The sequence below is a fragment of the Gambusia affinis genome, linkage group LG15, assembly GCF_019740435.1.
Source record: "Gambusia affinis linkage group LG15, SWU_Gaff_1.0, whole genome shotgun sequence".
In the NCBI taxonomy this organism is placed as follows: domain Eukaryota; kingdom Metazoa; phylum Chordata; class Actinopteri; order Cyprinodontiformes; family Poeciliidae; genus Gambusia; species Gambusia affinis.
The window spans coordinates 21916065-21940937 of NC_057882.1; the positions used below are offsets into that span (position 1 = coordinate 21916065).

General features: G+C 36.9%; 2 protein-coding genes and 1 long non-coding RNA gene across 5 annotated transcripts; 1 reads left to right on the forward strand and 2 right to left on the reverse strand.

The window, feature by feature from the left end:
• Positions 1–1070: 1070 nt before the first annotated feature.
• On the forward strand, positions 1071–9889 carry LOC122844872 (von Willebrand factor A domain-containing protein 7-like). 3 transcript variants are annotated; one of them, XM_044140697.1, is made up of 16 exons: positions 1071–1154; positions 2037–2231; positions 2317–2589; positions 2677–2770; positions 2839–2973; positions 3897–4083; positions 4164–4339; positions 4425–4537; positions 4617–4733; positions 5540–5746; positions 5819–5951; positions 6172–6321; positions 6842–6934; positions 7006–7268; positions 7350–7643; positions 8615–9889. In XM_044140697.1, exons 2-16 carry the CDS (start codon positions 2049–2051, stop codon positions 8999–9001), a joined length of 2805 nt encoding a protein of 934 aa, XP_043996632.1. In that variant the 5' UTR covers positions 1071–1154; positions 2037–2048; the 3' UTR covers positions 9002–9889. The 3 variants fall into 3 exon arrangements, with proteins under 3 accessions (XP_043996632.1, XP_043996631.1, XP_043996633.1); XM_044140696.1 differs by lacking the exon at positions 1071–1154 and adding an exon at positions 1591–1933; XM_044140698.1 differs by lacking the exon at positions 1071–1154 and having other exon boundaries at positions 1972–2231; positions 5819–5915.
• LOC122844874 lies at positions 2383–3694 on the reverse strand. The gene is made up of 3 exons (XR_006372944.1): positions 3628–3694; positions 3483–3539; positions 2383–2512 (listed from the first exon to the last, which is right to left on the reverse strand). It is a non-coding gene; the product is annotated as an uncharacterized LOC122844874 (long non-coding RNA).
• Positions 9870–24840, reverse strand: coro6 (coronin 6). The gene is made up of 11 exons (XM_044140699.1): positions 24607–24840; positions 20692–20891; positions 17558–17680; positions 14628–14757; positions 13873–14051; positions 12676–12795; positions 12480–12584; positions 12092–12237; positions 11627–11684; positions 11030–11257; positions 9870–10691 (listed from the first exon to the last, which is right to left on the reverse strand). Exons 2-11 carry the CDS (start codon positions 20887–20889, stop codon positions 10569–10571), a joined length of 1410 nt encoding a protein of 469 aa, XP_043996634.1. The 5' UTR covers positions 20890–20891; positions 24607–24840; the 3' UTR covers positions 9870–10568.
• Positions 24841–24873: the final 33 nt, after the last annotated feature.

The following is a 24873-nucleotide window of genomic DNA, read 5'->3' on the forward strand; positions in this document are numbered from 1 at the left end:
AGGTGAACAGTTCAGTCGTTTCAAGTTTTTCTAGATTCAAGATGATCAGATTTAATATTTAGCTCACCAAAGAGTTTTAACTCCTGTCACACTAATGCACAATGTTTTTCTGTTATATATTGTGGCTAAAACACCAGGTGGACTCAACATGTGCATCAGATGCAACTCAAATATCGCTGCAATGATCCTGCCTGTCCTCATGAAACACTTCCATTTTTTGGTTTTATTTTAATTAATTCAAATTAAATGTTTTTGATTTAATGTCTTTTATTAAACCTTCAAAAAAAACACATTTCTAAACCTCTCATTTCCTTATTTCCAGCAGCAGCAGAGGGGGGCTTGTCTTTTAGTTATTGAAAAGCTTCCATTAACTTATTTTTCCAACGTCTGAATTTTGTAACAAAGTGAACTTTGGTCTCTTAAGAAAGCAAAAGTGAACATGCAGGAATCCTGCTCAGTGGCTTTTGCATCCTGTAACTGAAGGGAGTGTTTATTAAACGCATGGCACCTGCCTGCAAAAAGAAAGTATTTGATATCTACCCTACTATCAATTATCTATAGAAATACAAGAAGTATGCAGATAATCAGACTGTGGTTGGAATAATGATTAAAAATGAAAGTAAAGGACGCCGTTGCAATTTTTTCTCCCCTTCTCCTTAGCAGAACATAAATCAAAAACCTTTGTATGGGTAAGTTTTATTCACTATAGCAGCAAATTTTAACGTCATTTAATTTCCATTTAAAATAGTAATCCCAAGGTGCAGACATGATGTTTGCATAATGGTGTGATAAGAAGTAACTTGCAGGACAAGTCCAGCGTGACTCCGCCCTGAAGCTGACCCTTATAAGGTCGGTGTTGACAAAATCATCACAAAGTTTGCTGAACAGTAGCAAGGTGAGTAGTTTTTTCCTTTAACGTCTATGAAAGGGTCCGACATGAAGGCGACTCTTATCATGAAAAGCTAGAACTGGAATGCATTTCTGACTTTCCAAGATTAATATTTTATAGTTTGGTAAAGCTTTGAATCATCACATCTAGTAAATACTTTAACTGTTTCAAAATGGCCTTTTAAAAGTGATTTAAACTGTTTTAGGTTTTTAAAGCTGAGCTTGATGGTACCAAAGGAACTGAATCGAAAGTGTTCATAATCCTGGTAAGTATGTGGGAGACAAAGTTCCTGCTTAAAGGTTTTAAATTTGGAACAGGAGACTCTATGTTAGGTTTTTCTCTTCATGATATGATTTTAGTCTTAAAGTTTCTTCAGTTATTAAGATCAATACCAATTTTATTTCATCTGAGAGTGACAGTTTACGTTACCCTTAAATTAAATTTGTGGACACAGTTTGGTGTTTTAACAGGACAAACAGATTGTGTACTGAATAAAACAGTCAAAAATCATGCTTTTTTTTAAACAGCTTAGACTTCAACTTTAGTGAAAATGAAAACTCAAGTCTGAATGAGAAACTATTCCTGGTTTGCATCCTTTTTATATATTGAGCAGAAATGTTGAAGGATTTCCACATCCACTGGGTGGAGCTTTGAAACACACTCCCAAACTCTAATCTGATTAAAGGGTCTAAGGGTTGAGACAAATTTATCCTAAAAATTAACGTAATGACAAAACATTTCAACTTGCTTAGGTGCTTTTAATTAAATGGCATTGAAATTATATTGATCTGAGCCAGGATAAATTGAAATAATGGACCAATTTTTTATTAATTGTTTCTGAATTTGCAGTTTTACTGAACTATCGTTAAGCTTTTCAAAAGATGCATTAAAACTTACTAGAATAATATTTGTAGTGTCCAAAGTGACTGAAGATCTAAATCAGGGGTGCCCAAAGTCGCATCGTGCAGGTTTCAGTTCTCTCCCTGGTGGTAAGAACCTTCTCAGCATGTCAATGTCCTTCCAACGAGCCACCATCTGATCCAGGTGCGTTAAACCAGGGAGAGAACTAAAACATGCAGGATGCCGGCCCTCGACGGCCTATTTTGGGCACCCCTGATCTAAATTGTACATTTTTGTTTCCTTTCAGAAATTTGGCGCTATGATCCGCTCAGTGTTTGCTGTGCTTTGTTTCCTCCTCCTGCACATCGGAGCTCAGGCATTTGAAATATTGCCTGGAGATTCTTTAAATCACCAGGAAATTACAGAGCAAGCGATTCTCAATGCAACTGTGCAGGCATGCCGCTCTCTAGCCCTGACTGAAGGAACAAACTTCAACTACCCAGTAGGAATACACTCCTGTTACATTATTCTTTCTAGAAACTGATCTCTTTCAGTCCTGGTAACGTTGTGTGAATACGCGTTTTCAGGCTCAGCCTTTTACTGCAGAAGGCGTCGCTGCTGCCTGCGGCGCCTCGCAGTCGTCAAAGTCTTTCCGTCAAGCCATCACATCCATCAAGCTGAGGAATATCAGAGTGGACATCCGCTACGCCTTCAAACCGAGCTTCCACTTTGACGAGGAGGAGTTCGTTCAGGGAAGGAGGGTCATCACAGAGGGAATGGTTGCTGTCAAAGCCAACAACAGGATGGGGAATTATGAGACCGCAAAGGAGAAACTGGGAGAGATCATGCATCCTTTGCAAGTATTCAACATAACTTTTACTTTTTTTTTAAAGATTGAAATCTTTGTGGATTGACTGGTAATTCTTCTTCTCTTATCAATGTTGAAGGATTTCTACAGTCACAGCAACTGGGTGGAGCTGGGAAACACACTCCCAAACTCTAATCTGATTAAAGCAGAAACCAGCATTGGCAACATGGCAGGTAAAGAGATGACACTGCAGAGGATGAAATGGAGTAAAACCACATCATCTGGTTTTACTCCATGTCAGATGAAAGCAGAGCCACCTGTCGCAGCTGTGTCGGCGACGACTGCAGCAACAACATTCTGGAGGACATCATCGCTGGACAGATCCTGACCTCTGGCTACTTTGGGCTCGTACCTTTTGTCTCAACCAAGCCACCTGGTAAATCCACATTTCTCTTACAATAACCTTTGGAAAATTTATTTTTCTTCTCGAATACAATACTTGGGTCTTTGTCCAGCTTTGTCAGTCACAGATTACAGATATTTATCCTTCTCAACTTTACAAATAACTATTTCCTTGCAGCAGTTCTCTGACTCACAGAGAACTTCTGCAGGAGACCTTCTGACTAAGATTCAAGATAGTCAGAATACCAGTGGAAACATGCAAAAACAAATATGAGTTTTGATACTGTAATGCTAAAAAGCAACTTTACACTGATGCAAACGTTCAAATAATTAATTTTTCTATTTTTCTTATTTTTTCTGATGCCTGGAAAACAAACCCAACTGTGCAAAAGTACATGTAACTCCAAAGCGACAACACTGGCACGGCTTCCTTTTGACGGGCTCTTTATTAAACGCCGTGAAAACTACAGAAATAAAAGACAAAACTTTAGACATAAATACATTTACAGATAGACAGATGACATGTGCTCTGACAAAGGTTACCTCGTGGCCGCCTGCTACTTCGGAGGTCTTTAACCGATTAATTCGTCGTTGTTCACTCTAAACCAAAATATTAAGTAATTAAAACACCGTAAAAACACCATAACCAATAGATTCACAAAACATTACAAACATAACTATAAAATACCTTGACTGCTACCGGAGAAAGGAGGCTGCTGCGTGTAGCTCAGTTCCAGGCTTCTGCTTCTTCTATGTTTATTCAATTCTCGCAGACTCACGCATGTACACAAATCTCGCGATAACTTCCAACAAAATAGTTCGAGTCGAAGTAAAATACAATCATTTAACACAAATCTTAAAACATGAACCAAACAACTTAAAATACGTTATTCTATTTTTCAAGAAATAAATTATTTTAGTGACACTTACAGTACACAAACTTTTGTTTAATCAAAGGAAAATGCAGTCATGGAGGATCAGTCGATCAAACTGGTAAAATCGAGCCAACTGGTGGGATTAACAAGGATTCCTTCCAATCCAGCCACGGACATCTCCACACGCGAGCCGCAAACCTGGCAGTAGCTGCAACCAGCCAGCTTCTGGAGGACATTCGGCTGGCAGCCGGAGACGTCGCCTTCTTACAGTACGTTTGGTTAAATTATACAGCAATGGATTTCTATTTATTTTTGCTTCATTTTGTTCTATCTATATTGTAAATTTTAGGATGGTGGGGATCTCTAGAGGATCCAGCAAAGCTCTCTGTTTTGTTACTGACACCTCAAAGAGCATGAGCGATGAGATCGCCGTGGTGAAGACCGTCACATCCACCATCATCAACATCCAGGTGGGAACAGAGAACGAACCGTCCGTTTACATCCTCATCCCGTTCAGCGATCCAGGTACGGCTTTCGCTTCTCCACATTTAAACACATTTTCTGTCTGAGGAGGAAGAAAATTCAAAACTGATTTGTTTTGTTTTCCAAGGATTTGGGCCAATAATTCGTACAACGGATGCAACACTTTTCAAGGATATTGTGAACCATCTAACAACTAATGGTGGAGGAGATGATGAGGAAATGAGTCTCTCAGGGCTGCAGGTATGCTCTTTCTGTTCGTCTTTAAAACCTCAGTTTTTACTGAAGCTGATCTTTATTTTATGCATGCATCATCTTACAGCTGGCGTTAACTAGTGCTCCGTTCAACTCCGAGATATTTCTCTTCACGGATGCTCCTGCTAAAGACAAAGATTTGAAGAACACGGTGATTGCTCTCATAGAGAGAACCCAAACAGTGGTAAGTGTTTGCATGCTAATTACAGCGCATATTTTTATAGAGCCTTGCACAGAGGATATATCTCAAACTTTTTTACATTTTGTCACAGATACTTAAAGTTTTACTGGAATTTTGTGCTTGTATTCACCCCCTTTACTCTGATGCATCAAAATGAAATCAAATGCAATTGGTAGACCAGTGTAGTTGAAATCTGGCGATTCTGTGAAAATCTTTGAAAAAGGACACGCCGGACAGGTTGGCAGTTAAAAATGTTAAAGCAGGTTTGTTTAAAAAAATATTTTGACAAGTCAAATTACTTATAGGAAAAAGTGTCAAGAAGAAATTTGTTGCAAGCCATAAACATGTGAAATACAGTACTCTGGTCAAAACTGAAATATTTTTGCCAATATCTAAAACCTGATTGGAGGAAAACTAACATACATCCTCACAGTTATGCATGGTTGTGGCACCATCATGCTGTGGGAGACGCTCAATTCAATCCCCAGAGGTGCAACAGCAACCTACATGTAGCTGTAATGAAGTGAAAAGTGGTTCTTCATGGGTTTTCTAAATTAGACATTTCTGATTACAATTTTTGATTACAAGTTTTTCCAGTTGTGCTCTACTTTGTTTTGATCTATCACACAAAATACACGAGTTTAGTAGCTCAAAAAGTGCAAGAAAAAGAGATAAAATAGTCAAAGGTACATGAAGACGATGCTCGATGATCCATGTGCAAATATTTTTTCATCTCTTGTGAGGAAGAATTTAGTTTTTTTTTTTTTTCTTCCCTCAGTTTAATTTAAATAGTTGTTTTCTTATTTCAGGTCAACTTTATGATTACAGACTCGGTCGTTACTAATCGCCGCAGGAGAAGAAACGGCAACCAATTGCAGACGAGAGCGATCTCAGAGTCTGACGCTCAGCTGTATAGAGACCTGGCTCAGGCGTCGGGCGGCCAGGCCATCGAGGTGACGAAGACCGAACTTCCTGTTGCCGCAGCAACCATAGTCCAGTCTGTCAGCTCTTCAATGGTAACGTCAGCCCAGATCTAAATGTGTTTTTGTAAAAGCATCCTGGTGTAACCTCTTACTGCGATCCGTTAGGTCACCCTTCTGCAGGCGTCCAGGAACCCGGGAAAAACCGACAGTTTCACCTTTATTGTTGACGAAACTGTTATAAACCCGACAGTTTACATCACCGGCAGGTTTCTCGCTTTCACACTCACAAGCCCGACAGGTAGGCTAATACCTGCTAAATTTGAGCCAACACAACGTTTTGTTTCGGTTTTCAAAATTTTGCAAAAAAAAAAAAATCTTTACAGCTTTTTGGTGAAAGCAAAGTCACTTAGTACTGAAAGCCTAATTTATTAATTTCAAAATGCAATAATTAGGATTAGAAAGGTAACTTGTGTTGCAACATTGACTTAAAGTATGCTGATTACTTTTCTTTCCCCCAGGTGTAACTCAGCAAAGCACCGACTCTACAGGCTCATTGATCACTTCTTCAGAGACTGTGGGAAACTTCATAACGGTGCGGTTGCAAAAGCAAGTTGGACGATGGGCAATAAGAATGGCGTCAAACAACCCCTACACCCTGAGAGTCGTTGGTGAGATTCCCACATGTTAGCGACCACTTTAGTATTTACGCTAACTTAGCATCTGCTCTTATTTACGGCATTTATAATGAAAGTAACTTATTTATAATAGTCCATTTTTACCCCCCTAAAACAAACTTCTGTACAACAGAAGAAAACCCAAATGTTAGTTTTGTTCTCAGCCTCTTTTTATAACAATATCGTGTGTCTGTCAATGACACCTGCGATTGTATATTCTCCCGACATTTTTAAAACATTTACTATTTCTTTCACTGCTTACAATTTTCCTTTTGTTCCTTCACTTAAATTGTTCTGCGACTTCAACATTAGTCTGTTCCAGCAGAAGAAATTGACCAAAACTGACAGAAATACTTTTAATCACACTTATTACATAGACTCCGTCTGCATTTACACACTCATGCTTGGCAACATAAGCAAACTGTCATGTTTAACTTTAACTCATCTATTAGTTTTGCTAAATTTTAAGTTATTCAAAATCAATAAAATGCTTATTAGATCTTTGTATTTGCAGGTGAGAGCTCTGTTGACTTCCTGTTTGACTTCGTCCAGCCGTCTCAGGGTCCTTTCGGTGGATTCGATGCTCTCGACACGCGGCCCAGAGCAGGTAAACACCTGCTGATCTAAACTTTAACCATGATTAGGTCCGCAGTAATCACTCGGTTTTGTTCTTTAAAGGCTTCAACGGCAGTTTGTTGGTGACTATATCAGGAAGTGACTCTGCTACTGTGACAGAAGTTGCTCTGGTGGAATCGACGAAGGGATCGGAAGAGGCGTTGGGAGTTGTTGTGTCGCAGGGCGGCGGGAACTTTTTAGTCCAGGTTGATGTGATGCCGACGGTGGAGTTTGTAGTGAGAGTGAAGGGGAGGGTTCAAGGTTCTGCTACTGACTTTCAGAGACAGTCGGCCACCAACTTCAGAGCTTCTAATCTGACTCTTACAGTGAGTAAAAGTGTGGCGTAAAAATCAAGACCAAACACCTGATCAATAATGAGAAGTTAATATTTAAACTCTTTTATTCAGGCCGACTCAGACAGCATCTTGACTGCAGGAACCATGACCTCTGTGCCCTTCACTGTGGCTTCAAGTAGATCCGATGAAAACATAACCATCCGAGCCACCAACTCGAGAAGTCTTGACTCGACGTTTCCGGCCGTTTTATTGGTGGGAAGTGGGAGCAGCGCTAATGGGTCGGTGACCCTGCTGGCTCCGCTGAGCATCCCGTCTGGTTCCGACGTCATCCTGACCATCGTGGCCGAGACGCCGGATGGAAGTGACACCAACTACATTGTGCTGCGATTCTCTGTAGTAAACTCGGTAATAATGCCACAATTAAGTCCCTCAAGCTTACCTTTAGAATTAGGCAATAAGACAGTTCTTTAAAATATTCAAAGCTATTCTCGGACCAACGCTGGTTCTATCACAGTTCAACAAGTAAACATTGTGATGCTTTTCTCAGCACATTTAATGCAACTAATGTTCATAATTGTAGCCAATGCCAATGAAACATAGTTACTAAAGGGGGGAAAGTAAATATATTCAGCAAGTCAAATGTTTACAGGTTCTCTGGTAATAATTAGATTTAGACTTTCTGCAGACTGAGTTGGTCTGAAATGGAAATTTTCATTACAGCTCACAAGAATAAACATTGCATTGGTGTTTTTACAAAGAAAAACTTTCTCCAGTCTGTGGTTTGAGTTTTTATCCCGAAAATCTTCTGAAAGATTTTCATCATTTCACATTTTTCTTAAGACATTTGATGGCAAGAAAAGTTTTAACTTTTCAATTTAGCCTTTTGCAGTCTGGGCCAAAGATTTTTGCAACATTTATTGTATTGTTTATTATATTACTATAAATATTATTATACTGAAAATAGAAATTATGCTTGTGTATCTAACTAATTTTTAGGACTGGGTAAAATGGATGTAAAACTTCAGCACAGTTTTCTATGGTTCTTTTTGACAGTGTTTGAATTTTCATCAGTTTAAATTTGCATTTTCAAATAGGCTCATTTGGGTTCATTAAATAGTGCAATAGTAACACTGAAGAGTACACAATGATGGTGTTCAATGTTATTCAGATGAATAAATGCTCTTGAAATCAATAGAAAAGTTAAAGATGACAATCTGAACCATTCTGTCAATGTTTACTGATAATTAAATATTAATACAATAGCTACCCATCCCTACTCATGTACAGACTGTTATAACTACTAAATCCTTTTTTGCAGTTATTGGCTCATATATAATCAAAAATGTAAGTAAAATATATATTTTTTCCCCCTACAGTTAAATGATTTCACCCAACCAGAGTGTCAGCTTCTCAGCATGCAGTCCAGCTGTGCTGGAAACTGCAGCCTGTCTGCGTGGCTCGTCTCCATCAGAGTGACTGACGGCGACAGCGGAGCGGGCGTCGAACGCGTCAGCCTCATACAGGGCACCGGCGTCTTCAACGCCAACCTGGAGGCCGGAAACGAGAACGTAACGCTGGTGTCCTACGTCGCCTCCTGCTGTGCATCAGTAATGCAGCTGCTGGTTGTGGATCGGGTCGGCAACGTCGGCACGTGTCAGTTCACTGCCAGGGTCTCCGGGTCCGGCACGGCCTCACTGTCTTTCCTCCTGTGTCTCATCATGATGGGGTTTGGACAACTTTTACTGAGTGAATTCATGAACTGAATCATTCTAATAATGCTTTATATCTTGTTGTATAACTTATGAAAACTTTATCAATCACTCTGACAAATCTAAACCATCTGGAAAGAGATTCAGGAATTTAAAATGCATTTACTTTCTTTTTTAATTGAAATTTGCACTGATATTTTTATTAGGGATGCACTGATAGAAAAATTTGGGTAATCGATATCCAATAATAATGCTGTAATGGCTGATAAACAATATTTACCAATATTATATATATATATATATCACTCCAGTTTCGAAAAAGAACAGAAACAGGAAAAAAAAAAAAAAAGAAATCAGCAGTTTTATTTATCGTACCAATATGTTAAAAATGGCTAATATTGGCACCGATGTTGGTGCCAATATTTCAAGCATCCCTAATTTTATAGTGGCATAATTTTCTTTAGACATGCATTTATTTTATGAAAATGATGTTGAAAGAGCACACTTCAAACACACATTTTATTTTTGCAAACTTCTTGGTTGAATGAAATCAACTTTGACTCTGACAGGGTCACGAATATATTTGTTGTGCTAAATACATATTTTTTGTTTATTAGAAAGCAAATTAAGTTGTAAATAGGATAAAAAATAAAAAGTGCATTGTGTGTAGAGCAACAACTGAAGATGGATGATGTTACTTGAATTGTGAGACCTTGTTGTTCCACAGTAAATTATCCAAGATATTTGTCTTTTTCTTATAGTAGAGATGAATGAATGCACTATTAGTCAGTGTCAGTGTTTACACCATGCAGAGATCTTCACAAGCAAAGAAGCTACAAAACATAGTTGATGCTTTTTTGTATCCAAGGTGAAATTTAGTTGATAAAAGGTGCAACACTGGAAAAAAAAATTAAGGATCCCATTAAAAAAAAACAGATTTTATTGTGTTGATGTGTCTATTCTTACTCTTTTACAGAACACAAACAGGTTTTTCTTTTGACATTATAAGTTTGATATTTTATCACTTGTTTTCTTTAGTCACTATTTACATTTTGAAATGTATTCGGAGAGTTCTGGTAACATCTGACCATAACATCTGACATGTGTACGCTCTTTTCTTGGTGGACTTTTTCCTTTTCCTTTTGCTCTCTTATTTTAATTTTTGGGGGGAAGAATGAAAGAATGAAAAGCTAAGAGCCCCCGAGCCGCTGTGTACACATGCGCTGCCATCTTTTTCCGTTAAACTCTGTAAACATTGCTAACTTTTTTTCCTCACATCTGACTTGCGTATGTCCTTCAATTGCACGGTCCCACAGCTCCACAGTTTTCAGTCCATTCAAATCAATAAAGCCATGACTTCACAAATGCATTGCCTTTGCCATTATGGTACATTCTTTTCAAACTCGGATTAGAATTTTGCAGAAATGGCCACAAAGCTTCTGAGTTTGACTGGAATTTGATTAACAAATTATTTGCGTTATTTAACAATATATTCAAGGAGGCAAAATGGCTGAAGTTCCCAGAAGGGTGATTTCTTGCCAGTGCAGTGGAAATGCATTTCTATAATGACAGTGATTCTGAAATTCAGACCAGTTCTTTAACTGATGTGTTCACATGCACATCAGGCAGTACCGTTGGCGTACTGGGAAAGCTTATTCTCCAAGTCGCAGATCCGCTTCTCCTGAGACAAAACTGTGGCCTTCAGATTCTGAATCTCCTCCAGTAGCCTCTCAAGCAGCTGAGGCTGGACAGGAGGAAACAGGAAGGAAGGGAAACAAAGGGAAAAAGGAAAACAGAAAGTGATGAAAGGGGGGAGAATGATAAAGAAAGACGGGAAAAAAAGGTCAAGGGTAGTGAGAAACTAAACCAAAACAGAGATGGGTGCTTTGAAGGAAAAGGTTGTGCACAATAAGAAAAAGGTTCAACAGAGAGGGAGATGTTTGAAAAGCCATATAAATGTAAAAACATTTATTTAGATGAGCAACTGTTAAAGCAGCAGAATGATATGAATCCCAATCATTTATGTGAAAACTAACAAATCAGCAGATGGCGCTTTGGATGCTCAGCATGTCCAAAACTTACAGGCAAGCTGTTGGTGTCCAAGACGGACATGCTGCGTCTGGTGGTGGGTCGGGAGTCCAGCACGTTCTTCTTCGCCACTTTGAGCTCTCGGCTCTTCGGCGGCACGTAGCCGTCCCTCATGGAGATGAGGATGGGATCTTCGTCACGGCCGTCCAGCCACTCTTCAGGCTCCATGGCGGGATCAGGCCCTGCTGTGTCAGGGTAAAGGTCATCCTGGAAGAGGTCCGACTGGCCCACACAAAGTCAAGCAAGAAGAAGAGAGAGATTTTAGTCTGTTTTTGTTTTGAACAGTAAACTGTAGATCTCTGCTGTCACATTGTTTCCCTGAAAGTTATACTCCAGTAAAAGTATCACCACTTCAACATATTTTTACTCAAGTAAAAGTAAAAAGTAGCCATCCGAGAAATTACTCGAAGAAAAAGTATTTGGTAAAAAGTCTACTGAGTAACTGATTAAGTTATCAATCATTTAATATTAAAAGATTATATCATCAGATGGACCAAATTAAAGTTAAGTGGAAAGGTTGGTATTTAATGGATGAAAAATGACAATAATTCATATAAATGACAAAAAAGGCTTAGAGTTAGGGTTACTTACTTTTCTAGGAACTGTCATGGTGATGGGCTCGCACTTTTTGTCAAGTAGTTTGTATAACCTGGAAAAGAATAAAGAACAGGAAAAGCAGAGCAATCCATCAACCTCGTGTTTGTTTACACTTTGATTTCTATTTAAGGATGGTGACAAACAGAAATGAGCGTTTGTGATGTAACAGCGCTCAAATAGAAATTCAGAGTCTCAGCTAGAGGAAAATATATTTCAGAAAGAATAAAAGCCTTTTTCTTTATATGTTAACTGCATCAAGGTGTGTTGAAACGACTTGTAAGTAGCATAAAATTTACTTTAGGGGATGATAACAGAAAACAGAGAGATAACAGAGAAAACACAACTTCAAAGTTTAATTTAGTCCAGTCTCCACAAACCATTTTCTTTATAAAAAATGTAGAAAGTCGCATATTTTCACTTTTAAAAAAAGCGGTAGAGCAGCAGTCATGAGTGTCTTACCGTGCAATCTCACATTTGGTGACGTCCACACCTCTCTTCGGCATGAAGCCCATCCCTCTCTGCGGCTCTTTACTGCTGAAGGTGCTGAGGTAATGGACGTACGGCAGCTCCTCCGTGATCTCAAAGTAACGGATACTACTGTCCCCCTGCACGAAAAAAACATTTCAACTAAAACAACTCACTCTCCTAATCGGAGCCAGAAACATAGGACATATTTCCCAAAGAAGCTGCATTCAATGCTTTATATGTAGGATCAAATTAGAAGTTTCCATACGATTAGATTCATTTTATTATAAACAGGAACTTTTTCAGTTTATAGATGAACTGAAATGAGCTGAATTCAAAGAAACTGTGTTCTTAAATGATTTAAAAGAATAAACCAGCTTACCTTCCCACACAAGTAGACCATGTTAGCGTCTGCGTCGTAATACGGTAACAACACTCCGTTACTCGTGTCCAGCTCCAAAAGTGCTATAGGCTCTTCAAAGTTTGTCTAAACAGAGTAAAAACAGCCAAAATGTGAAATACGATCAACTTGTCGTCCTTTGCCTTCTGATACAGACGGTTTGAAAAGTGTTTGTTACCGGATCCCAGAGGCCGAGCTCTCGCTGGCTCATCCGGGTGAATCCGGTGGTGAAAATGTTTCCGTCTCTAATGAAGATGGCTCTCATTGGTCGGATGCCTTCATGTGGAGCCAGACGTTCCTGATAGAAAGCACAAGGAAAGACGTGACAACAGAAACCTTTCCAAGAACAGAAATAAATCTGTAGTAAATTCTGATTTTCTATCCACGTCAACAAAAAGCCTAAATTTATTTTATCTATATGAAGACTTATTCGATTTCTGTCTCGTTGGAAACATCGAGACAGAATCTCGCTCTTAGAGAAGGAAGTAGATTTTTATAGTTTCAACACCAAATTTAAAAAATGTTTGACTTCTGTCTAACTTTGGTGCACGCAGTGATATTTTCGAAGGTTGCTGCCTGATATGAGGGAATCTCAAAAGTAGAAGCAGCAGATAAAAAGTGGGTGAACAAAACCGGGGATGCAGAGTCACATAAGTCCCAAGAAATTTAAATATATTTATATAAGTCTTTATAAATTTAGATTTTCATTGCTGGGTTTAAATCATGTTAAAAGTATTTACATACATGCTGGTGTTTGCACAATCACGTACTCTGTTTTTAAATAACACCATTTTCTGAACTGATATACTGTAAATAATCTGACTTTTTCAGTGTTTAATAAACATTTACATTATTTACATTTTTGAAAAAGTGATCTGACTCAGTTGCACAACCCTTGGATTATTATTTCTAATAACTGCACAGTATTTTCTGTTATAGTTTTGAACAGTTTATTATTATTATTATTATTATTATTATTATTATTATTATTATTATTATTATTATTATTATTAATCTTGTTTTTTATATATTGCTTTTAACACTTTAATAACTTTTTTGTGTGAACCTACACATTTTGCTTCAATTTCCAGTTTGCAGGATAATAAAGATAATAAAGACTTTTTCTATTCTATTCTATTCTATTCTATTCTAGTAAACTTGTCACTGTGGGACATTCTACTCCAAAATAAATTCTGGTAATGTTTGACACTTTTTATTTATCAAAAAGATTTTTTTATTATTATTATTATACCACCATACGCCACACTGTTTTGTTCACATAGTCAAATAAAATCCCAACCAAATACATTGAAGTTTGTGGCTGTTAGTTGGCAAAATGTAAAGAAGTTTAATCGGTTAGCACTTGCTCACTCACCGCCACCACTTCCCTCTTCCGGGGGTCACAGACACGCAGCCGTCGGTCCTTACAGGTGGTGCAAAACAAGCTGCCGTTCCGGTTCCAGCTGACGCTGTAGATGAGGTCCGGGTGGTCGTCCATGGATATGAGAGGTTCGCCTGTTCCCACGTTCCAGATTATTATCAGATTGTCACTGCCTGGAAGCAGAAAGATTTTAGTCGTCTTCACAACGCCTTTCCTGGTTCAAACACATTACTGCGACTCAGAGCTGGGAGATAACTACTTACATTTACTCCATTATATTTACTTCAGTAACTTTTTTGAAAAACAAAATTGCTGTTAGGAGTATTTTTGTGCTTTTTTACTTTTAGAGGAGTAATTTTATTTTGAAGTATTGTTACTCTCACTTGAGTAAAACGTCTGGATTCTCCACCCACTGAATGAAAAACAAACATGTAAAAATTTACCAGACGCAGACACACACCTGCAGTGTTTGTAAAAGTTTCATAAGATTTTTATTGACTTTTTATTGAACTGATTAGGAAACATTTTCTTTTGCCTGATTTTGTATGTGAATTATTGTCATTTTGATCCTTAAAATACCAAAATATCCACTTAGCTTCATATTTTGTTCTGATCATGCAGTTTAAAATCTACTTTTTACTTTTACTTGAGTAATTTTATTCTGAAGCACTGCTACTCTCATTGTTTTTGGGCTCTCCGCTCACGTCTGCTGCCTAATGAAGATCTGTGTCTCTGTTGGTGAAACCCACCGGCAGTGAGGAGGATGTTGCGTGCGGTGGGGTGCCAGCTGACGATGCCGACCCGTTTGGAGTGACCCTCCAGAACCACGATGGGATCGGACAGGGGACGGGTCAGGGAGTGGTCTGGGATTTGCCAGATCTGGAAAAGAAAGAGAGTATTTTGTTCTCGCTGTGATCTGCAAATGTAGCACATATAAAAGGTTATTTTAGTCGTCTTCACAACGTCTTTCCTGGTTCAAACACATTACTGCGACTCAGAGCTGGGAGATAACTACTTACAAATATCAAATATCATAATAATATCAAATATTCACCAAATATCATAAAAAACTGTTTTTAGCAGTTTTTATATCCACAGCTTTGCAGAGATATTCATGCAAAATTATATAAGTTAATCAATTAAATATTTGATCACATCTGAAGAAATATTGTATTAATATGGCTGGCAGAATATTAGAGTGACTCTGTGCTTTTTTGATATTTTTTATTTAATTTTTCAATCTTTTCTTGCCTTTCTGAGGAGAAATTGCTTTTTCTTTTTTACAACCATTGTTTTGTGTTTTGGATGCTGTGCAGCTGGATTTATACTTTTATTTAATTTCCCTTTCGGATAAACAAAGTATTTATGAATTGAATTGCATTAAAATGCAGAGATAAATCGATATCATATAAATCACAAAGATAAAACATTAAGAATTCAATATTTTATTATGCTAAAAATATAAACATATGAGAGATTTTTTGTTTGTTTTTAACTAAAAGGTTTTATTTTTTAGCAAAATTCAGCAAACAACCCCACTTTAATTGATTTCTAAATTTGTAGGTAAAAATTCTGATTATTTCTTTCTGCAGATTAAAAAAAACAAACAATAAAGTTACGGACACAAGATAAAGCCTGTTGTCTCTTACTCCTTAAAAGTTCATTTTTAAATCTTTAGTGCATTAAATTATCTTCACATTAAATCAATTATGATCAAACTTTCTGACAAATGGGTTAAAATCGTCAAGTTTAAAAGTAGAGGTGGAAATTTATTTATCATTTATTTTGATCAATTTCTTATCATGATAAGACTTTGAGTCACTGGTTACACAATAGATACTATTTATTGTCAAGTCAAAACTGTCCATATTGTCAGGATTAATGGATTTATTTTTCTTTCCACTGTTTGATCAAAAAAAAGCATCAATAAAAGTTACAGTGAGCCATTTAGTGATACAAAATAAATCAAATTTTTTATGTGACTGCTGTCCTAAAGAAAAATATTTCAAGAGTATTATTTGTGTGATAAGTGTGACACAAAGTCGCAGTGATTTACTGTTTGTCACCTAACAAAGATGTAATAAATAGTTCCCATCATCTCTTTTATTGTTATCACAACAATAAAATTTTACTCATTTATTTATTTTTCTGTCTAAATAAATTTCCAGAAGAGTTTGGGGTTTCCAGAAAAACAGGACGCCATGGCAACAGAGGCAGGTAAAAAGTAATCCAGCTTGGTGAGTCTTAGAACTAAAAGTTACCCCGATAAAAACACTAATTCTGGTTTGTGACAGTCCCAAGGAGATGACTGAACTACTTTACAACACTCTCACTAAAACGCACACACACACACACACACCCACACACATGCACACCCACACACACACACACACACACACACACACACACACACACACACATTAACTCTCTAAAGAGACGTTTGCTGGAACAATGACCCGAAATAAGAAGAATGACTTCACAGTTTTGGCCTTTCTGCAAATCCACTACAGTAACAGCTGCAACTGTCTGTCTGTGTGCTGTTTGATATAAACAAAGCCCACACACACCCCTACACACACATGCACACACAAAACACTCTTACACACACGCATACTTAAACAGCGTCCATGCAGCTGCTGCCAGAAAAGAAGAAGCAGTTTAGTCTTCACATCGCACAGATTCCTGCAGCTGTGACATGACTGAGTGGGCGGATCAGTGACAGGTGCTGCGATGCACATATGTTGAAACAAGCTGCCGTTTTACTGCAAAAATGTTACAACAGGACAAATGCACGCAGACTTAAACCATTCTGCTAGAATATTTAATATTTAAAAATGAAAACATTTGAGATTAAGTTGTAATTTGTCTGCTCTGATGGAGAGTTTGATATAAAATATCTTTTGTGAAAAATAATGTTCAATAAATTCCAGTTAAAGCGTGTTTCGTTTAAATCCTGGTGCTTTTACCAAAGACACAAATCAAGGTTTTGGACAATACAATGTTATTATTAGATCTATGACCAGAAATCTTTGTAAAAAGTTTCTGTTCTGATGGATTTTCTTATGAATCCCACCAGATAAAACTCCAAACCCGCAATCTCCTCCTCCATCCTCCTTTTAAAGGAAAACATTACTGAGAAATTCAAGTAATATGAATTTAAAAAGCTAGAAAAGACCTTTTACATTTTTAATAAACTGTAGTTAAAATGCAGATTCCGGTGGAGAAAATATGACATTCCACATATTTCATCCCACTTATAGTATACTTATCATTACTCAACATTTTGAAGAAATGTTGATATTTCAGATATTTCATTTTGTTCACTTCTGACAGCTGAAGTGAAACTGAACCCAGAATTATTAGAAAGATTGTAGACGTTGTTTAAAACCATGAAGGCTGAAAAGAGGTATCAAAAAAAGACGTTGAAATCAGGCCTGTCAAAGGAAGGCAAAGCAAACCAGAAAATACTCAAATAAATCTATAAAATAACATTTCAGGACCTACAGCAGGGGTAGAAAACTGATCCAACTCACTAATTTCCTGACAACAAGCAGGTGAATCAGGAGATTGCAGCAGATTAATAGCAAACTTAGCAAATCAAGCATTTAAATCCATAATTTATTCCCCACACAAACACATCAGAACAGGAGCAGAATACAGAAAAAGAAATTGTACTTTCCATTGCTGTGCAGTCTTCTGAGCAGCTGGCTAGGATGTTGTCATTATGAGGGCACCAGTCGATGTCCAGGACGGGTCCAGAGTGGCCGATTACCAGCGGGTAGTTCTTATCCACACGGCCTGTCTGCAGCACCAGGACCAAGGTGGCATTTTAGAAAGAATATTATAAAATAGCTGCATTTTTCAACTCCTTTAGCCAAAATATAAAGCAATATAAATATGATTAAAGAGGAAATTCTAACCTTAACAGAAAACAATTCAATTCAGTTTTTATTTATATTTTATTTTAATTATTTATATTGGGGTTCAGTGCAGCGGCTTTGAAAAAATACAGCTTTTTAAAAGAATTAAGAGACCATTGAACTGAACCCCATTAAAAACTTCCTGGTTGTTTTAACTCTCCCTGAGTTAAAACATTAGTGTTGTTGTTTCTAAATTAATATAATCTTGTTTTCTTTGCTTTATTTGAGGTCTGAAAGCTCTGCCTCATTTTTGTTATTTTGACCATTTCTCATTTTCTGTAAATAAAGACTAAATATTTGCTTGTAATTTCAGAGACAATGTTCATTTTACTCAAACATGAACCTATAAAGAGTAAAATCAGAGAAACTGATCACTATATGTATATATAAATATGACGCTATAGTATTAGCACTGCATGCTGCAGCACACTGATAATGAAAGCAGTAATGAGTCGCTCTCTCTTACTTTTGCCTGCTAACGAGGTAAAGTATGCTAACTAGCATATTCTGGTGATGTTCCTGGATAAACATCGTGACTGTAGCCACATTCTATCATAGTGGCCTCTTACTATACAAAAATAAGCAGATTGAATAAGGAAAAAGAAAACCAAAAATGTGTTTCTTATCACGTATGAGCATAAGAAATATCTCTGCCTCCGCAGACACACACACGCTCAGCGAGGCGTATTAATAGATCGAATGACAAGCTGTTGAAAGGGGAGTTTTTCTTGCTGCCTGTTGGAGACTGAGAGGGGAGGATGAAGATCAGCCTGCAGCGTATAAATAGCCCGACTGTTCCACGTGACTTTTCAGTGAGTTCGAAAATACTGGAGATTACTTTGCATTTTTAAACTCTTTAGACTTTATATCTTAAACTCTAAGGTTTTTGCATTTTTCTTGCTAAAATAAACAAGAGAAATCAATTAAAAGTGCTTCTTATGATTCATACTTGTGCTTTCAAATGTTACAAAACTTTTAGAGGTTTTACCATTAAAGGCAACAAATTACTTTGGCCAAATATTTAAAATTATGAAGCGTTACAGAAATCAAAACAGTGTATGCCAACATTATTTTAAGATTTTTCTAAAGATCGTCAATTTCACTACCTGCTATGAAAACTAAAAAACTCAGCTCAAATAATTTCTGCAGATATTCATGATTATTGGAGCACTGTTAGGAAGAGCAGGTACAAAAATCTCAGGGTAAAAAGACCAAAAATAATAAAAATCTTTAGAAATATTAGAAAAAGAAACTAACAGGCTGGTATAATTAGCAAAAAATAAAAACATTTCATATGATCTAACTGCTTTTAGTTAAAGATGAATAATTTATTTATATTGTTCAAAATAAACTCACAATTACACGTATGTATAACAATTATCAATTATTTTGATTATCTATTATTTTTCAATTATGAAAATATTGTTGCTTTTTGTTTTTTTATTGTGCAAGTAAAGTAAACACACTTTAATGTTGTACAACTGCTGTAAATATAGGCGATTTTAGATTTATATTAGAAAATAAGTACAATATGTTAGATGAAATGCAACAAAACAGAATTCCTTGTTATTTTTTAAAGGACGAGTTTTGTAATAATCCCCAGTTCATTTTAAAAAGTGATGAACTTATTTTCCTTGGTCGTTGCTTTTACCTTCCAGGTCCAACCGTAAAGGAGGAGATATTGACTTTTCTGTGTATTTCAAACATTTGGGGTCAAAACAAATATTTGACCCCACACAGCTGCTTGCTGAACGTTTTGTCATGAACGACTGGAGCCTGGAGAAGCTGAATGCTACAAGAAATTCAACCTTGAAACGACATTTAAACGTGTAAAGCCTCTTCTACTGAGCCTTGTTACAAAAACTGAACATTTAATACAAGTTTAGTCAAAGTGGAGTGAAGATGAACCACAATCATGTTCTCAAAATCTAATGACAAGTCTAAAAAGGAAGAAAGTGACACACTTTTTGCAACGTATATTGTTAATGTAATGTATGCAGCCATGGAAAATTTATTTTGTAATTATTGGAAAATGTTTCTCTTCTTTCTGCCTTCTTTTCACTCATGTATTATAACAGAATCTGTTTGTACTTTTAATAATACAATTTGTTAAATCGAGTGAATAAACTTATTGATTGGTTGAAAGTCAGAGTATCCCCGGTACCGACTAAATAAATATAAACTTCTGAACGTGAAGAAAGCTACAAAAAAAGTTTCTAAAAATATTCTCAACACGTTTTCTGGCACTTAACAAATATAAATAATTTTAGTAATTATGACCTAAAGCAAAAAGAAGTTTGGTCTGATTTATTTTCAGATATTGAGGAAAAAAATGTTTATGTGTCTTTTTATTTGTGTATGAAAATATTCTTTTTCAATTACAAATGTGTCTAGGGTAAATAACCTTGAAACAGAAATAACAGAAAGTCAGTTAAAAATGTAAATCATCCATGAAACGTATTAAAATTTATTTTACAAAAAGATCATCAAGACAAATACAATCAGGGTGATGAAGGACACAACTAATGTGAATTTCACAATGAAGAACTTATTTTTATTAACCTTAAAAATAATGTAAATATCTCTAATTTAATTACAGTAATTTGTCATCTGTCACTGGACTTTATATTTATTTCAAAATTTCAAGTTTCAAGGTTAAGAACGTGTTTTTGTTTACAATAAATAATCCAAAACAAATTTAATACATCACCTTAAAATAAAGGAAATAACAGAAATCTCATTACAGTACTTAAGTAAAGAACAACAAAGAAACTATAAAACCTACAGTATTATTTGCAAAACGTTGAATTTCTAATAACTTACATCAAAAATGCTCCAGTGCGTATGGCTTCATAGTTAACTTCATAAACATGAACATTAAATCCCGGCTGACCTTGGAGAGCGGCAGGACGAGGAACGCTCCTCCTCCACTCGACTCAACGATGACGGCCAGAAACTTTGGGTTGACGGCGCAGAAGGAGCTGTCCCACGTCACCTTGGAGACGCGGATGTCATCGTAACCCTGCTCAGCTTTGACCGCCTGCCCGAAGACGTGGCGAAACTTACTCTGCCGCACGATGCTGCGACTCATGACTGGACAGGAGGTGGAAGCACAATGAGGGAAGAAGAGAGAGGAGGAAAGGTTAAGGATAAGCAGAGAGAAATAAACAACAATAAATCTTATAAGATGTGGCAGAAAAGCTTACAGTAACTCTACATCAAAGTCTGGTCTGACTTGTGAGGTAAATTATTCTGCTACAAATGTGAAGGCGAATGCTACAAGTTTAACATTAAGTTGTGTTTGTAATTGTGACTCTTATTACTATGTCAAATCTGGTCTTTGTCTATATTCTTTCTGCAAAAATGTTTGTCCTTTTAGGCAACTTGTTTTTCTTTCAGATCAGATGAACAGAAACTGCAGCTGGTAAATAATCAGTTTTGTAGTTTTCCTTTGAACTCGATAAAACTACAAACTGTTTCATGGTTAATAAATCTTTCAAATTCTCATGCAGAAAATCATGCGTTTTTTAAAAAAGTTTCAAAACATAAATTCTAATCAAAATTTATTTATTCCAATGTATTCAAGTCTTGGTGAAGTAATAAATGTATTGGAGATTCATTTTTGCATGTTATATGTATGGTAAAAACATAATTTTTTTTTAATTATTATTCCTGTAAGCAACAATAAAAGTACTTTGTAATATGTGAATATTACTTTTTAAAGGATTACAGCTACCTTGGTCACCTGTAGTAATTAGATCCACCACCAGAGGGCAGGATACAAAAGTATGATTTTAGACAACAGGTTTTTAAGACTACAAATTTTGTTAAATAGTTTAAAGTCTTAGAAATATGCACAGGAAAATAGTCTAGATTCTAAGGTTAAGAAATCTAGACTGAAATCTTAAATATAATTGTGATTCTGATCAAACCTGAGCAAAAATGTTCTACTTTAACCAAAACTAAATAAAAAAAAACACAGTTTGAAAGATGGAAACTTTTCTACTTGTTTGTCTTTAAGGTTGTTTTTGTATTATTCTACACTGATTACAGATTCTTGAAAACACTTCAGTTTTATTGTTTTATAAGAAGAGATTTTAGTTTCTCCACAAATATTAAAAGCTACTGCTGTTTTCGTAAAATTAAATCTTAAATTTCAATTAAATAATTTATTTTTACATACTCTGTGTATTCTTTAAAGAAAAAAGGTGAGTTATTTTAAATGTATTTTTCTTTATTTTTGTTTTAGTATTTTCATTTTGAAGTTGCCTGTTAGTTCAGAAACATCTTCTGCTTTTGTCATTGTTTAACAGAAGCAGCTTTAAATAACCCTGAGTGTGTTATCTACATGAACTAACAGCCCATCTGCATGTTTTAGCTCCGTTTGTTGACTGACAAGTAGCTGTCCCGTGGCCACTGCAGACAGCAGATCTCTAATCCTCCAAACACAGGGGATATTGTATAACAGAGAAGATATTAATAGTTGATTGTCCCAGCAAACACTATGTGCGATCAAAACATCAGAAGCAAACACACATAGTATGGATAGAGCAGATAAAAGTTGGGAGAGGGCTCAGAAAATAAAAATCTAAATCTGTTTGGATGTTTTCCAGATGACAGTGTGACAATAGGCTACGGCTGCACAAAGGTCAAAGGTTAAAATTAAATCTAAAATAAAGAAGATGACTATTTTAGATGCTCCTTGTTGCTCAAGAAGGTAACCTTGACTCTAATTTTTTAAAGTGTCAATATTTCTTTTTAATTTCTAAAGGTCTTTAAAGATTTACTTTAGCTAAAGAAGTCTGGTTTTTCACCCCAGATTATTTTGAGAGGACAGATTTTTGCTTGTCAAGCCAGTTTAGTCCCAGACCTTTGAAACATTTTGGTAGAAAGTAGCTCCAAAACTCAAACACCCAAGCAGAATTATTTTACAAACCATGCAACTAGCACTATTTAATTGTCAGCTTGTCTCAATAACACAGTTTGATCCAATTCCTTTGGCTGGATAAAACGCAAAATAAATTTCATCACCACTGACTTGGAGTAACGCAGCCTGGCCACCACTTATAGAAAAGAACAGGACTGCAAAGTTGTAAAATTGTTTTAAATAGCATTTCAATTATGAAGTACAAATCTTTTTCATCATGGTCATATTGGGCCTATTCTTGTTTATTTTGAATTACTAATTGGGGAATATTCTGTGACAGGGACAGTCCCTGTCACAAGCAGTCAATGTCCAAAGAATAAAGACACTTCTGGAGAACGTACAGCACAAATGTGTTTCTTATAATAAAGCCTTGAAGAGAGTCGACTGAAACTGAGACTTCACAGTAGAACATAATCCAGAAATGACCTCAGAGAGGAGGGGAGACATGACTGGACAAATGTGATGAGAGGACAGAAAGCTCTCCCTGCTTTCCTAGAAGTTCTACTTTATCTAGAGATTTACATTCCAGACTGCCATCTGTGGGGCGTTCAGGGCCCCTAGATCCGCACCTTCAAACTGTGTTTGCGTTTCTGTTTTTTCTATATTTTAACAATGTTATAGCTGGACTGTTGAAAAAAGGCATTTTGGAGTGTCATAAATATAAGACATTACAATTGTTTAACTTTTTATCCAGCATATAACTTTCTGGACTGCTGGCTATAGTGGTCCAGAAAACTGTAAACATTCAATGCCTAACTTATTTGGATTAAAATAATCCTAGGCTAATGTGTTCACGTTGGGTGACATATGAATGAATATATCAATAATGTACAATAACAACAAATCTCTGATTTGGAGCAAGAACTTAAGTTTGTATTTAGCTTGAAGTAGCTTAGCCACAGCTAAGCTAATGTCAAACTAGCCCACTAGCTTCGCTGTACTACATGTTAGCTCTATTTTTAGTAAATGTAATTTTTAAAAGTTTACTTTTATAGTAAATCAACTCTTTTTTTTATTTTTTCCTACCGTGTTTGGTTTCATGAGGTCAGCGAGGTGCGTTTGTGATTCTACTGCCAACAACGTAGCAGCAGAAGCTCCAAAATAAATGTTTGTAGATTAAAGAGTGCAGCCCTGTTTCTTTAACAGGGATTGAGATTGCGCTGTTGGTTTAAAATACATGTGAAGGCAGAGAATTCTGAATTAATGCACATTATTATCCTGTTGTTTGCAAACTATTAATGATGCTGGTATTTTGCACGTCCATTTCATAAATTAAAAATAACATTTCAAACACTGCCAGTCAAGCTTGTACCGGTTACACTCCAACAGTTTGTTTTAAAAGTGCGCTGTTTTGGCCTTTTCAGTAATTATGTGTACATGACATATCCATAAGTGGGGAAAAAAAGCCTGCAAAAACTGTCTTCTGTCTTGTACAGGTTAATGAGATAGCCCTGTTCGTGGGTGTGAGTGCTGCGCATGGCACAGAGCGAAAGAATGACACGGCCACTTTCCTAATATAGACATGACAAATTGATGCGTCCCACCCGGAGGGCCCGCTCCTCCCACCTGCCTGCAACGTCCCAAATAGTCCCAGAAAGCAGGCGGCGGCCCCAGTGGCGCTCTGCCGCTAATGAACAGACAGTAAATTTAAACAGCCGCTGCGTACAGCCTGTGCAAACACCCAGAAACACCGACACATAACTCTTAGAGGTGAAGGGCGTCAGAGGTCGGTTGGTCTACCTGCAAAACGCACTAAAGAAATGGCAGCAGTGCAGAGTCTGAGTGCTTAGTCCTTTCAGTCTCCATGCGTCAGGACGCACAGCAATAAATAACCCGACGCACCTCTAACGCCAATGCAGCAAACACCGACACGCAGCTCACCTCAGGTTTTGGGGAGTCCCCTCTTCCCTCGAGAACTTCTTCTGCGGTGTTGCCTCCTCCTTCTTCTCCTCTTCCTCTTGTTGTCTTATGAGTTATATGAAGTCCCGCGGTCCGCTGTCCTGAAGTGCGGAGTCCTGGCGAGGGGACGGACTGGGTGACTGCGCGACGCTCCTCAGCAGGGGGAGAGAGAAAGAGGGGAGACAGCGCCGGGGCAGAGCAGGCAAGACAGGACGGTGGGAGGGTGGGTTACCGTCTATTTTAGAACAG

What these genes read in the sequence shown, in the direction of transcription:
- LOC122844872 (XM_044140697.1), top strand. Translation starts at nt 2,049, where the DNA reads ATGATCCGCTCAGTGTTTGCTGTGCTTTGTTTCCTCCTCCTGCACATC. An exon ending in AGATCATGCATCCTTTGCAA is followed by an intron (nt 2,590 to 2,676) that starts GTATTCAACATA and finishes TCAATGTTGAAG; the next exon opens with GATTTCTACAGTCACAGCAA. An exon ending in CTACACCCTGAGAGTCGTTG is followed by an intron (nt 6,322 to 6,841) that starts GTGAGATTCCCA and finishes TTGTATTTGCAG; the next exon opens with GTGAGAGCTCTGTTGACTTC.
- coro6 (XM_044140699.1), bottom strand. Translation starts at nt 20,889, where the DNA reads ATGAGTCGCAGCATCGTGCGGCAGAGTAAGTTTCGCCACGTCTTCGGG. An exon ending in CAACATCCTCCTCACTGCCG is followed by an intron (nt 14,052 to 14,627) that starts GTGGGTTTCACC and finishes TTCTGCTTCCAG; the next exon opens with GCAGTGACAATCTGATAATA. An exon ending in CCATGACAGTTCCTAGAAAA is followed by an intron (nt 11,258 to 11,626) that starts GTAAGTAACCCT and finishes TGTGTGGGCCAG; the next exon opens with TCGGACCTCTTCCAGGATGA.